The sequence below is a fragment of the Cynoglossus semilaevis genome, chromosome 10 (assembly GCF_000523025.1).
Source record: "Cynoglossus semilaevis isolate Cse_v1.0 chromosome 10, Cse_v1.0, whole genome shotgun sequence".
In the NCBI taxonomy this organism is placed as follows: domain Eukaryota; kingdom Metazoa; phylum Chordata; class Actinopteri; order Pleuronectiformes; family Cynoglossidae; genus Cynoglossus; species Cynoglossus semilaevis.
In genome coordinates, this window is record NC_024316.1 from 17,809,807 (window position 1) to 17,824,906 (window position 15,100).

At 42.1% G+C, this 15,100-nt stretch overlaps 2 protein-coding genes across 5 annotated transcripts in view; both read right to left on the bottom strand.

The window, feature by feature from the left end:
- The window catches only part of LOC103385359 (segment polarity protein dishevelled homolog DVL-1), a 26,363-nt gene extending 18,705 nt beyond the window's left edge, over nucleotides 1–7,658 (bottom strand). For 2 of the 4 annotated variants that reach the window (XM_008319221.3, XM_008319222.3), the window contains exons 1-2: nucleotides 6,540–7,657; nucleotides 296–365 (exon numbers count right to left, since the gene is read on the bottom strand). In XM_008319221.3, coding sequence (XP_008317443.1) covers nucleotides 296–365; nucleotides 6,540–6,706 — 237 coding nt within the window. In that variant the 5' untranslated portion in view covers nucleotides 6,707–7,657. Of the gene's footprint in view, nucleotides 1–295; nucleotides 366–6,539 lie in introns of all 4 variants that reach the window. The other 2 variants (XM_008319223.3, XM_008319224.3) reach the window with 2 other exon arrangements.
- Nucleotides 7,659–8,031: 373 nt separating this feature from the next.
- The window catches only part of LOC103385361 (matrix remodeling-associated protein 8), an 11,829-nt gene continuing 4,760 nt past the window's right edge, over nucleotides 8,032–15,100 (bottom strand). The window contains exons 2-9 of the mRNA XM_025059059.1: nucleotides 14,713–14,739; nucleotides 14,306–14,610; nucleotides 14,127–14,228; nucleotides 13,271–13,735; nucleotides 10,214–10,372; nucleotides 9,652–9,858; nucleotides 9,506–9,559; nucleotides 8,032–8,984 (exon numbers count right to left, since the gene is read on the bottom strand). Of these exons, the coding sequence (XP_024914827.1) occupies nucleotides 9,830–9,858; nucleotides 10,214–10,372; nucleotides 13,271–13,735; nucleotides 14,127–14,228; nucleotides 14,306–14,510 (960 nt within the window). The 5' untranslated portion in view covers nucleotides 14,511–14,610; nucleotides 14,713–14,739 and the 3' untranslated portion in view covers nucleotides 8,032–8,984; nucleotides 9,506–9,559; nucleotides 9,652–9,829. The remainder of the gene's footprint in view (nucleotides 8,985–9,505; nucleotides 9,560–9,651; nucleotides 9,859–10,213; nucleotides 10,373–13,270; nucleotides 13,736–14,126; nucleotides 14,229–14,305; nucleotides 14,611–14,712; nucleotides 14,740–15,100) is intronic.

Sequence of the window (15,100 nt, forward strand, 5' to 3'; positions counted from 1 at the left end):
GCGCACCCTCCACCGTCACAGTGCTGACACACAACGCCCTATTAACCGCCATGGTGGCTAAGTTTAGCATCAATGAGAAGCACTCGTTGCTAATCAAATACAGTAGGAGAGCTCCTAAAACGTTCTGTGGAGGTGTTTCATGGTTGCATTAGAGCCACGAGAGCTCTCCATAACTTTTGAGTACGGAGCTGAGGCTACGTGGCCAGGCAACAGAAAAAAGGAGAAAAGGGTGGAGTGGGAGTTGGGGGGGGCAGGGGAGGGGGGCGAGATGAGGTGCACCATCAATCTCACTTACCCAGGATACTACTCTCCCGTTGAAACAGGGCAGCTTAGCATTGTCATCGGAAATCTCTTCTTTGACGACCCTGGGGAACAAGCAGACAGAAACAGTTAGCTTAAAGCACTAAAACACAGACGATCACAGAGCAGTGGAGGCTGATGGCACTTTCTCTACTCCTCGTTACTACATGTCCTTCTCACTATTTATGGGGAGTTTTCCATGTATAGTGTTTTTTTATGTTTAGTGTTTGAGAACAAATCTCTTTTTTTTTATTATGATTGGAGGGTCAATAAAAACAATTAATCTAATCAATTTAAGGCTTTCAAAATAAATACATAACACAAGTTAACTGTGTTTAAAAGCAAAACAAGATTTCACAAGTAGTTCACTAGTTGATATGCAAATGGTAACTGCTATGATCAATGGTAACATTGTTTTTTTAGGCAGCTAGCAAACTAGAATAGCTAGTTATATAAATAAATAGACAATTTCATAGTTAGCAAGAATAACAGATAGTTAGCTAGACAAAGATAGATTTGTATATACCAGAAGCAGAGGCTATTTAGCTAGAGTAGCTAGTTAGTTAGGCAGCTAAATACATAGAATAGCGTGCTTTATAAAAATAATACATAGAAACTAGAAGAATAGATAGTAAACTAGCAAAATAGTAAGCTAGCTAGCTACCTAGAATAACTAGATAGCTAGCTACAGTGGCTAGATAGATAGATAGATAGATAGAAGTGTCAAGCAAGTGTGTCAGTGTGTATTAAGAGAGTGATCTGTCTCCCTGAGTGTGTTTATCACAGGCTGTAAATTCTCTACAGAAATACCTCCCAGTTACCCTTTGACCTGCTGGGACACAGTTCAGCACACCTGCTAGACTCGTGTCACACACAGTTAGCCGTACACCAGCTAGATAACACTTCACACTCTCACACACACACAGGGGTTTAAAACCTGATATATTACCCAGCAACAATAATAACTCTGCGCAGCCTGGGTCATTATCCATGTTGTTTGTGGGTCGTTTATTTTTTATTATTCCTTCTAAAGGACTTGTCCAGAAATGATAGAACGGAGCATTTCTGAAACCTCATCTTAGCCTTTGAACACAGGACATAAAAAGGAAGAGGTGCACACACACACACACACACACACACACACCTAAGAGGATTTTATGCGTCTGACAGCAAGCTAACAGTTCCATTTCCACCTCCTGTCTGCCACAACGTCTCAACTACTGGAATGATTAGCCAGGCTCACTGTGTTTTTGTACTGGCTGCTGCTCTGGCAGCTGTGCTGCAGGGAGTGGTGGCCAGAGATAACGTGGCCCCGTGGCTGGAACTGATGACCAGAAAGTCTGCTGCTGCTGCTGCTGCTACGTCTGCTGCTGCTGCTTCAGCCTGGCAGCACCCAGAGCGAGGGGGGGGCGTAGGGAGACGTTTGACTCTCCTCTGGCAGCTCCTGAGCTCGGAAGCGTGCATCCTCTCTTAAGCTACAGACGCAGCTGTAAGGTGACTTGTGAGGAAGTGGGAGTGGCTTGTAAAAATAAAATATCAGTGACGCTCGCCGCTTCCTGCTGCCTGACAGGACAAGAAGTTCAATGCAAACAATGACACAAAAGTTTACCCTGTGTGTGAGGAATATATATATTACATTTCTAGAACAGCAGGTGCTAAATACCAACTATATTTTGATGATATTTCATTTTCTTCAGTTAAGTTTTTTAGTCCTGGGATAGGACTATAGCTATAGCACAGGTGTCAAACTCAGGCCCGCGGGCTTAATCTGGTCCCTGGTGTAATTATATTTAGCCCGCGAGATCATATCAAACGTATATTAGAGTTGGCCCGCCATAATATAGCCACTATATACTGGTGGGATTTGTAGTTATTAGCGGTGTATGCACGATATTATAGCACACATTGGCCCACAGTGAGTCTGAGTCTGACACCCACAGTCTATTAAATCTGTCACAGGTGGAGCAGCCTCCCTGTGTCTGGGCCTGTGCCCTGGCTGAACAGGTCAGACAGACCAGCCGTTCACATATAGGAAGTGTTTACACCCATCTACAACGTCTGCACTCCACTGCACATCCGCACGTTGGATAAATGACCGAAACCGAGGGAAGTGAGGAAACAATGCAGAATATAATGGATGACGTCTTGCATGTGTCATGAAACAACCTTGGCCTGCATTCTTCTCAGCTCCATCTGTTATCTGCGGCAGCATTTGTGTTAGTTCCACTACTGAACTCTACACACACACACACACACACACACAGAGATAATATGAAAAGGCATGTGTCTGGTGTGGACAGCTGTCACAGATCTACAAGCCTAAACAGGTTTTAAAAGATTATACAAAATTATGAAGAGGTGATTAGTTGATAAGTCACTGCAGGTGATATTTGTTTAGCAGGAAATGATTAAATGTATTTGTTTATGCTACAACAGAGGGAGAAAGAGGAGCACGGCTGAGGAGTTACAGAATAAACGCCGAAACCAGAAGCAGGAGAAAAGAGCCAACGGCGACTGCGGTAAGCGTTTGCAGCGTTCCATAAACACAGAAGGGAGATATTTGTCGTAAAACGATACTGTACACAGATACAGACTGTGTCAATAAATATAAAATATTTATATGTGGGTAATTAGGGAATTTCCATCTGAAATTGTTTGCACATTTCTATTCATACTAAAAGTAATACTTATTCTTTAAAGATAAGTAGAAAAATAAAGCACTTTAGTATGTAATAAAGTAGCGTTATTATTTGAGCTTTACTTCCTCATATACTGTGACATTATGTCAGTTCACATCAACAGTAAATGTCAGAGTACCATATGGCTTAGACGCTGGGTTTGTCCTTTAAAAGACAATATTCAATATTTACTCCCCAAACTACACCAAGGCCCCAGGGTCGAAGCACAGGAAATACATGTCAAATAAACAAGTTGTGTTAAAAAAAACAACAACTTGTTAGTATCACATTAACACTTTCGAGCCCAGACAGATACATTTAAATAAAAGCACGGTGTACATCAGTCGACGGTTTATATCGACTTGTATTTTTCAATGTTGGGGTAAACATGTTGATTTCACAGGTTCAAGTGTTGTCTATTAATGATGATGTTAGGATAATCATGAGGGAAAGCAGTGTTCAATTCTCTAGTTATACAATGTCTGACTCTTCATTGGTTAGACATTGTTCCATGCTACATTTTAGGTGCACACTTCTAAAGTCTAAACCAACAGAGGCTCCGCAGGAAAAAAAAAACCCCTCGACTACAGCTCTCTTTTCTGAGGCACAAACAAGACTGTTTCTTTCAGACCTTCAGTTTGGCTGCTTCCTCAGCACCACAGTGCTTCTGTGACTTGCATTATAGTGAGGTCCCAAAAGCACTCACCACCAGTGGCAATGACAAAGTGCCATATCATCAAGTTCAAGTCTCTTAAAAGGCCAAGTGGCTGCTTTCAAAACAACTCTGCCCCAATGAACTTCCAGTTTATGAATATTGATGAATGAATAATTTCACTTTTTTTTTAATGACTAGAAAAATACAGTAGGATGTGTACTTCAAGGAATGTTTGCATTTAATGTCCTCGGGTCTCTTGAGTGAACAAAAATTCGACAGTCGCCGCAACCGCAGCTGAAAATGGCGCGTTCTCTGAGGTAGACCGAGGTGATTTTCGAGACGCCATTTAGCAAATTTGTATGGTTGTTGTTGGAGAACCGATACAGACAGCAAAACGCAGCTCACTGATCTCTTAAGAAAATGGCTGGATTTTTCCTGCACAGCAGGCGGTCTCCTACAGAGGACCTTGCACCGACTGCTCATTTACATTTCAAACACCGTCTATAACTGCGAGGGATTTGATGTTTTCTCTTTCTGCTCAGCAGTCTTAGTCCTCCCTAGCTAATTCTCCAGCAGCCATACCGTCTGTGTGTATGCAATCCAGACAAGCAACGCTACCACAAAGAGCCGCTATCCTCTGTGCCTTTGACCATGGCGGCTTCTTTACTCTGCCAATGCCATGCAGCAGAAGCAGGGCCTGGATATTCAGCCCCAACTCAAAGTGTGTAACCGTGTTTTTCCGAAGCAGCCCTGTGACAATGTCCAATATGTGAGAGAACTTCACATGTGTTGTTGATGCACATGCAGGAGCCAGTCGGCCTTACGTGGAGCCATGTCTCTGTGGTAAGAGCAAACACACATTGTTTGTTTCCATAATCTGCTTGTCGATCACCTGAGGCCCAGCAAGGAGCTCAGGCCTGCAGAGCAGGAGAGAGACAGGAAGGGCTAGGACAAAGCGCAGCACCAAGTCTCGCCCGCCACCAGGAAGAGCCAGTTTCCCTCACAAGGTCAGGCTGCAGTGGAAACGCTGTGACGTCGGGCTCTACGGACACTGCCTGCCGCTGCATTTCCTCCAATCACGTGGGTGATTACGGTTCTAGACTCAAATGCGTGTGTGTTATGACTGTTTGGGCTGGAATGAGAAACGGGCACTGACACAAATATGTCATTCTCAGCAAAGCCCTGATACAAATGGAGCTCACTGTCTAAGAGAGCACAAGTTTCTGACACTCGGGGTGGGATTACAAAGTGAGGACAAAGTGTGAGCACACAAAGTACAGAGAAAACACAGGAGAGAAAAAAGTTCTCGGACTTTGAGGTAGAATAAACAACTAATAAAAACTCATTTTCAGTTTTTTTTTCTCCCCAACAATTTTACACTAAAAAAATATTCCCTTCTGATCCTGTCACTGATGCCATAAGATATTCAGCAGTACAATTACACTAAAACCTCAACCGTCATATCTTTTTTTTTTTTTAAATCAAAATCCAACCTTAACCACGAAAAAAAAAAAATACGGACAAACGCAGAAACCACCAAACAACCTCCGTAACAACACCCGGACAAAGACGTTTAAAAGAGTGCAGTCCAGTCCTGCAGCAAGCCACGGACTCTTTCTGGTGCTGATTTGTATTCCAAGTTGCCCCCCTCCCCCACCCGTCTTTTAAATGTTGCAACACTTCCACCATTCTTCTAATATACAGCCATTTGATTGGGGTAAATCGCAATTTAATTCAAGGCTTTGGTTGGAAAATAAGACAGAAACATAACTGGAATCTCAATCCATCTGAACGTCATGGAATATTTTGTCTATGAATGACTGGTCAGCACTAGCACGTTAGCAGTTTTTATTACTAGACTAGATCTGTACAGTCCAAATGACGGTTTTATAAAAAAAAAAAAAACTCTGTACAGTCCAAATTTATTTAAAAAAAAACTGTAAAAAGAACTGAAAGGTTGGAACATTTGGGGACGATATAATATATCATGTCAGTCTGGGTGACAGTCCAGGTTCTGTCTGACACACTCAGCAAAAATGCATTTAAACAAGCATCTATGCAACATTCATTATTCACCAGCAGTCCATCTAAAAAAAAAAAACCCTGTTGCAGCTGAAAAGCCACAGTAACTCCAGGCAGTGTGTGGTACTGTTTGACATCTGATCATTTGACATTTCATTTTCTCCTTCAAGTGGATCTACATTCAATCCGATCATTGATAATGCAATTTCCCTGTTTATAGACTTCCACCACTTATTTGTGGTTACTGCACTCTCCTGGCTGTCATCTGCTGGCCATTATGTTCGTGTCTAAGAGTCTATGAAGAAATAAAAACCTAAAGTAGATGTGCCATTAAAATAGATTAAATAATTAAGTTATATTTTGTTTAATGATTTTAATCTCAAAGGGCTTAGGAAAAAAAAACAAGCAACAATTAGCATCCACGGCTAAACCAAAACAACCCAGTATGAAAGCTGACAGACGGAAACATGTGGAGTCCGCAGTAAACACATGACATTTTACATTCCGCCTGCTGAATTACATGGACTATATTACTGGTTTCTGGAGCGGAGGGTCTGGCTGTGTGTAACCCATGCGGGGCTGCGTCACTGGGGCTCTGGACAGATCCGGTATCACTTCAAACAGTCGTGTGTCTCCTCCAGTGCGCACAGGACAACAGCAGCAGCAGCAGCCTGGAATAATGAGCAGGTGCCAGGAGCACGGAGGCAAACATGGCACTGTGTAGTTCGCACACATGGAACAATGTCGCTGCCCTGCATCGCTTCATGTCGCCTGTATAACACTGTACCAAAGCGCGGCGCCACAACCACCGGCTAACACGGCAAACGATCGGCTATTATTAGCAATATTAATGATAATATCCACCACCAACGGAAGCCACTCACCCAAAATCCTGGTCCATGGATTTGAAGAAGAATTTGTAGCTGTTGACGGGTCGATTGTTGAGGACATTTTTAAAATCCGCTAAGGTGACTTTCTCTGGAGAGACGGACAGTTTGACCAGATAAGGAGTCTCCTCCTCGTCTATATGGTATATGATTTTAGTCTCCATGAGAGGAAGGGGAGGACAGTCATTGACACGGCAAAGGAAACAAGGGCTGGCAGCGCAATAAACAGGCCTGCTGTGTTACCAGTTAGCCGTGGAATAACATCAGAGCATTCCCTAAAACATGAACCTGTGGCCGCCGCAATGGAAAAGCAAGCTCCGCGTCTGTGACAAACGCAGCACAAATCCACACATAACCGCGTTGCCTGTGTTCCTGCTCCAGTGTGAGTCGGTACGGTGGCTCTGTCGGCACTAAAACAGGAAGGGACGGTCAACATCCTTGCAATACAGAGTTGGGAATATTGCTAGTGTTTTTCTACAGGCTAATTGGTGAGACAGTGCTGCCATCCAGTGGTAAGAGCAGGCTATGCGCAGGCCTATTGGCCGGTCTTATACAATAACACAACAGGTTTTGTGCCGTGTATGAAACAAAGAGCTGCTGGACTGGCGTCATGAAACACGGACACCGGGGTTTTTACCTAGAACAGCGTTTTTTAATCTATTTTAGTGTGCATGCCGTGACTAAAAAAAATAGTTTGTCTACCTCTCACTCTCTTTTCCAACATATCAATATATAATGTTACCCTCGTACGACCAACAATTAAAAAAACACAAGTGAAAATGATATTTTCATTACATCGCCACGGCAATTAAACATAATATACATATTTCTCATACGTAGCGCAATTGTTCTCAGGTATCGTGTCAGGTGCCTAAATACAGCCAATCAACGCAAATCCTAACGACTGCTAAGCTAGGACGTAAATAACGACTAGCGAACCGCGCGTTCTTTAAATAGAACTGCTAACAGGCTCTCAATGTTGCCAGATAAACGATAATTGTCGTATTTGTGAGACAAGTTTACCCTCTGCGCCCTTAATTATTCCCCAATTGTTCATAAGTTGACCCCTATGGTAACATAGCTAATCAAGTCATTAGCAAGTCATTAGCATGTCATCCGGCCGTTACTCGCTCTACTGGTTGTCGTAAAGTGGTGACGCAGGACGTAAAACAGTATATGTTGACCAAAGCTGAGTTTTAATGCTGAAACTTGTAAAATAGTAAAATACAAGTCTAGAATAATGGGTTATTGGAGTAAAAGTATTAAGATTTCATCACAAATTGGTAGCTATACAATGTAATGCTACAGTGCTAAAGTAGGTTTTCTTTCAGTACAGTTAAAACTATAGTAATGAAATCACAATAGTCTAATATTTTATAAAATAATATTTTTGTCATTTTTAATATTTAGAGCAAATTTAAAACGTGTTAATACTTACTTTCTAATCTCACAGAGCACATGGAACGAAACAAATCTCCGACCACCGCTGTGAACTTTCAGTACAGGCACTTTATTAAAAACACAAAAGATAGCGTGAGCTAGAAGCAAGACAGAGAGAAGGAGACAGATGTGAAGAAAGGGGGAGACAGGGCTACACTGTCATTTACTATGACTGCAGTAGTAGACATACTTCATCCTGCAGTACACCTCACTGAGCCGTGAAGCCTCGGTATAACCTGTATTATTAACTAGCAGTTTGTTTCAATAATAAACATTCAGTGTTTCATAAACTGGGAACCTTCGTACATGGTTGATCCAGAACAGTACCCCACGATACGGCCTGTTCAAACGCAAATACACCTTTCCTGAGTTTCAAGATTCAAACTGAGCTATTAGTCCATGATGCCAAAATTTAGTACCTGATATGGTGTCAACGACCTGATGGAGCGGTGAGAGTTTCTAGAATGTACCTACTGTAACTCACACAGCAAAATGTGAAGTACCACTGAGAAAAGTACCACAGAGTACATAAAAAAAGGGGGGAATTTCGAGAAATACTTACAGCTGTGAACCTGCAGTCCTGTGAGCACAGTATATTTAAAACATACTTGAAACAACAGCATGCATTTCAACTACAAATAAAATGACTACAAGTAGAAAGAGGGGAAAAAATAGCATAACATTCAACATAAACCCAATAATGACTGCAGCGGATAAGTGAGGATTCTAATAATACTTAATTTTACCACTAAACCTGCTGGTGAAAAATGTAGTTATGTTAAAAAAAGTACACTATAAAAACGGCCTTTTAGTGAAAAAAACAAACAAAAAAAGCTTGGTGCTAAGAGTTCAGCAGAGGGAGTGTTCCTCCTGTCGTCTCCTGCGGGTTTCCCTCCTCTTCCTCCTTCCTGTTCATCTTCTTCGACTCGTCAGCATTTGCCCTGGACCTGCCAGTAGCTTCTCAGATAGATTGCACTTACTTCCACGGCTTCTCATCGAAATCTAAATGACATGGTGACATAAAACATCACACCATCAGAACAAGTGTGCAGCTGCTGCTGAAAGAGCATTTTCTTATTCAAAAACAAAATTTAAAAAATGAGTATAAACAGCTCTGAATGTAATTTAACTTGATTAATAAAACAGCATTTAAGCACAGATTAAACCAGATTTGTATTTTGTTTCATCTAGTGAGTGGAATAAGAACAACTCTTAGAATCTATCGACCAAGGCTCAGCTGTACAGGTATGGTCCACAGTGACCATCATTGATAGGTTAGTATCTGCAGGTGGCGCTAAAAGCATAGGATGTCTGAGCCCTGAATGTCTTTGTTTGGAAGAACAGCTACGCTCAAAACACATTACATAAAATCTCACCGGGAACCAATGGAAAAAGGGTTCAGGTGCCACTGGTTCCAGACTCCTGGTCAAACTTATTAAAAATTCTTCTCTCAGTCCGGTCTCTATTTTTGAAAGGAATTGTTTTTTTGTCGTTGTTTACTCAGCTGCAGAATGCTGACTCACCTTTATTGCAGTCTTTGGCCATGTCTCTCTCCCTCAGCAGGTTGTTCTTGTACTCTGTGAATATTAGTGTATAATATGAGTATAAAATATGAGTAATGTTACAATGCGTGTACAAACAGTATCTCTACAGACGAGGTGAACGCTACCAGAAATCAGAGGTTGTTGGTTGCAGACTCTGAGTTCTGTACAGTCCAATGAAAGCTCTCCTCCGTGGCTCATGCTCGCTCTGCGGTCAATAAAAATAAACGACGTTACGGTAAATAAGGTAAAGTAAATAAAGTTGGTAGAATGTTGGTAGATGATGATGATGATGATGTTTTACCGCTACTCTCTACGCAGCTCATACTCCAGTCCTTGAAGAAAATGAAACACACACTCATAAACAACCAAGTCCATGAAACATCACATCACGGAGGTCAAGCAATTTATCAGACAAAGAGCTTGGGGTGTCAAACATACGGTCAGTGGGTCAAAACTAGCCCGCTCCGGGGTTCATTGCGGACCGCTTGATGAATGTTGAAAGTAAAAAGAAATGTGCAAACACTGTGTGTTTTGTCAAATATTTCATTAAATATAATTCTTTTAAAATATATTTGTACTTATTTGTGTGAAAAAACATGGACTTTATGTTACACATATTTGCTGTATGTGGCCCCTGAACCAAAATGAGTTTGACGCCCCTGGTGAAGCTCGTGAACAAATACAAACCTCTTTTTTTCCGTCGCCGTGTCAGCACAACGACGACAGCCACTATGATCGCCAAGAGTAACAGCGTGGCCAGGAAGTAACCCAGATGCTGCACAAAGTAGCTGCGTTGCTCAGGGAGGATGACGTTCACCACACGAGGACTCTCCACCTCATCAGTCCCTGGAGACACACAATTAACAAGTGATAAATAATCACAGTGTTTTACACTGTAAATATTAGTCCAGGGAAACGATAACATCCATTCACACCGATGTTGCTGCTGTGTTTCACCAGCCTGTAGCAGTAAATCGAGCAGACGGTGATAAATGAAAACACAAGTGAAATTCATTATTATAACCAAACCGTCTCCATCCCGCTGAGGCGTCTTTTGTTTTATTTGTGTCCAAAAGCCAGATGCAGACGGAGGGAGAGCAGGAGTTAAATGTCAAAATGCTGTTTGGCAGTAATGATTTCCAGACCTGATGTCATGCAGCTGTTTTTTTTTTCTCTCTCTCAGAAAAAACAACCCAGGCAACCCAGAAACTGTAGGCAAAGTGTGAGAAGAAGAAGAAGTTCAGTAATGTGGTTTGTTTCTGTGTCTGCTTTTCCATTTGAGAAGATTTTTTTTTTGTGTGTCTGGTTTTCCATTTGAGACGATTTTTTTTCCTTCTTCACACACTCACAAGACGATGGTCTGAGTAAAGAAAATAAATCAGAGGCAACTTCATCAGAGCGCCGCATTCTTAGACGCCAGTTAAAAACACACCCACCACGGCTTTGTTACAAAAGATTTACACTTTAAAAATGATCCTTCAATTATTTGGGTCCTTTTATACAAAGCATTATTCATAGAACAAAGAACATTAAATGGTAAAACACATTCAAAACATTGATCTTGTTCCTTGGAAGGAAATCGTTTAAAGAGTAAAATCTGAGATTTTTGCTTCTTGTTTTTAATCACAGCTTTACTCTGATTAATTAATACATTCTTAAATGAGTCGTTCTCATGAAATCTTGGTCTGAAATTTGTTGTAGTAAGAGGGAATTATGTTGTGGAGTATGAGGAACATTAGCATGTTTTGTTAGCAACAGAGAAGCCATGATGACTATACACATTTTTACTCCATGAACCTAAATAGACATTATTAAAGTATTTTTTTCTTAAAAAAAGAAGAAGAAAATTAAACATGAGAACTTGAATCACGGATGCTTAAGGTTTCTTTAAAAAAAAGAAGAAAATTAAACATTTTTTATAAATGTGATAAAACTAGCTAGTATTAGTAGTAATAGTAGTAATGATAATCAATCCTGTTGTAGAGGATGAGAACTTGAATCACGGATGCTTAATTTTTCCTTTTTTCATTATTATTAAACATATAAATTAGAGCGTCCCTACATTCAGTACTGAGAAAGTTGTCATAAAATATAAATAAAATCAATTCCTATATTGAAATTACTCTTTAGTCCAAACAGACTAGCTTCATGCTACTGCCATGGTGTACTAATGGTTTCATGAGAATGACCCAAATATACAGTATGTTTTCAAGAGCAGTCAGGCATAAAAACAATCTGGCCAAACCACCCACTTCCTACAGGGCGTGATAATAATCACCTGTCGCTGTTTAATGTGACTAATATGAAGGGAGGTCAGAGCTGCAGCCGAGTCTCAGCTGGAGCCCACTTCCGTTCTGCGGACATGTGTCTTCGTGTTATAACGTTTGCCCAGAGGTGACCCGTGGGGGGCGACACAGATCATTAGCGAGTCAACGAACCTCAGGAAAAGGCTCTTCATCTTTAAAGTGAATGATGGCCCTGACTGTTAGCTACAAAAATGGTTCCATGATGTTTTTAAAAAAAGAAATCTTGTCTAAATATTTGGGCTGTCAAACAATTATGTTATGAATTGATTAATCACTGGGCAGATGTGAATAATCATAATTATTTCTGAGGAATAGGATTGACCTACATTTATATATATATATTATGATTTTATATACATATATACGTATATATATAAATCATAATAATAAAGGCCCCATGTGTGCAGTTCCACATGTCACAGGGTTTTTAAACGTGCTGTCATTCAGAGTCCAAGCGTCCAGTGCAAACTTCTAACTCTCCTTCATGCCACAGCTGGTCCAGATGTTAAACAGATGTGTCAGACTTCCTCTGACCGCTGGTAAACATGCCTTTACTGGAGGCTGATACACATCAGTCCAGAGAGAGAGAAGGAGAGAGGGAGGAGAGAGAGAGAGAGGGAGGGAGAGAGAGAGAGACTGGTCCAGACATGTGTATAGGACTCTGTGAAAACGGGGTCAACTGGAGGAAAAAACAAACCCACACCCTGAATTATCTCAAAGCCCGGTCATGTGGTTAAAATGTCTCCAGCTGTAATAAAAATGCTCTTAATAAAAAGAAACCTCCATTTGAGGCTGTTTACCATGGATTTAGATCTGAATCCTGCAGCTACAGTATCTGCTGAGTGTTTTTGTTTTTTTCCATTGTTTCCATGTTTTCTTCTGTTTCATTTCAGTCTTTCCTTCTGTCTTTTTGACATTTATTTCATTCTTTTTTCCTTTGTTTCTTTGCATTTTTATTTCAGTCTTTCTTCAATTATTTCCTTCTTTTTTCTCATTTTTTTCTCTTTCTCTCATCTTACCTTTCTTTCTTACATTTATCCAGTTCTCTCTTTTATTCCTTGATCTCTCTCTCTCTCTCTATATATATATATATAGTTTCTTTCTTTCTTCTTTCTTATTTTTCTCCCTTTCTTATTTCTTTCCTTCTCTCTTTCATCCTGTCTTACTCGCCCTCTTTCTCCGTCTTTGTCCGACATTCCTTCCACCTCCTCCCTCCCCCGCCCTCCCTCTCACTCAAACACAAAAACAGAGAGAACTGGCAGGAGGAGCGACTGATTCAACTGACCAACTATGTCTATAAATACAGCTCAGCTAAACCAGGAGACGGTTTTCTCTTTCTCTCACTGGTTACTCGTCCAATGACAAAACCATATGGAGTAGAACGTTAACCATCGCTGGTGTCTGTCACACAGGACTTCTCTGATTGTGAGGAACTTACTTGGTTCTGGTTCATTGTTGTGGAAAACCCTGGGTGCAGTCGTGGGGGGGGCGGCCGGAGGAGGAGGTCCCACCGTCAGCCTGAAAATGCGTCTCTCGTGGAGCCCGCAGTAATGGTGGTGCAGGTGGCAGATGTAGAGCCCTTTGTTCACGGGCTTCAGGTCAGAGATGGACAGTGAGAAGTCGCCGAGCGTGAAGGCGTCCTCCGTCACACTCATCTTGCTCTGGGCGAACAGCGGCCCATAATCCCGCCGCTCTCCGGACGCGTACAGGTCCACCAGGCGGTCAGCTTTGTCAGGACGCACACCTGGGGGCTGGAAGTCCCAGTGAGCCACCTGCTGCTGGTCCTCCTGAAGACCCTCGCGCCACAGGGGGCGCCGGTTTACACAGGGCAGCACGATGGAGCTGCCCAGCAGCACTACGAACACAGTCTTCTCTCCGTCCCAGTAACGTTTTTCTTTTCGAGCTGAAACCAAAACAGAACATGTCAGTTTGAAGACCTGTTGTTTAAAATTAAAATAAAATAAATTATTTATTTTTTTGTATTATTTCTAACATAGTTTCTGGTATTTCTGTATACAACATCAAGAACTTTATTGATCTGGAGAAATTGTTGCATCAACCACAGATCCTCTGCTGCCCAACAGGGGGCACCGAGCATGTGGTTCCACTGGGGCTCGAACCCATGACCTTCTGCGTGTAAGGCAGTGATCCCCAGAGGACCAGAGATGATGCGTGGACAAGCATGATAATTGCTACAGTATGAATCATTGGGAGTTGTAGTCTTATCAGCCTGACTTTGTAGTTCTGAAACCAGTGGAGGATGTCCATGATGTCGGTGTTCGTCCACATCTCACCTGACTTTGTGACGTTGAGCTGGATTTGAACAGACTGATGGATCTGACAGTAGTGATGGTGGAGGTTACAGGTGTAGACTCCTCTGTCGGTGGAGACCACATCTAAAACACACACACACATGTTTAGGATCAGCATAAAACCATAACTAAAGGAAGGACGTCATGTTGAGTCGTCTCACTGTTAATGATGAGCGAGAAGTTGCCGTCGTTAAAAGCCGAGCTAGGCACCGAGACGCGCCCCTTGTTGAAACCATTATAGACTCGTAGGTGGGCTCCGGGAGACATGTCCAGGACCCTCTCTACGGAATACTCCGGGCTGCTGCGGACCAGATCCCAGTGGACCACCCTCTGGCGGTCCTTCAGCCGGTCTCGCATCCACACCATGCGAGGGCTGTGGCAGGGGAGAAAGGCCCCCGAAACTGCCGGGTGACGTTCTTGGCCTCCACCACCACACCCAGACCACTGCCGCTGCCCTGACTCCAGGCTGACAGACAGACACAGACCACATGACCTTAGATGACCTGGTCAGGAGGGGGCAGAACACCAAGGAACCGATACATGAACAGTTACAGTACGTGGGTCTTACCTGCCGGCAGGAAAATCACCGCGAGGACTGAAACAGACAGAAAACACGAAGAATAAGAAAAATAAGAATCATGTGACTCTGATAGAACTCTTTAACTTTACTTCTTTGGTGTGATTTGTTTTTCATCTCTGGACTTTATTGGAGGAAAAAAAACTGGCAAAAATGGCTAAAACGTGTCTGACTTTTTGACTCGACCGATCCGAGAGTTGAGTTCATGTGAGTTCAGCCAAAGGACTGTTTACACTACGGGAAAAAAAAACAGGAAACGTGGGCAGAAGAAACAGACAAGAATTTAAAAGAAAAAGTCCCACACAGGACAACAAGATTATATCCTCCGAAAACATTAAAGTTTTCGACTCCTCGTTCTGGACTAAGTGTTCCTACACGA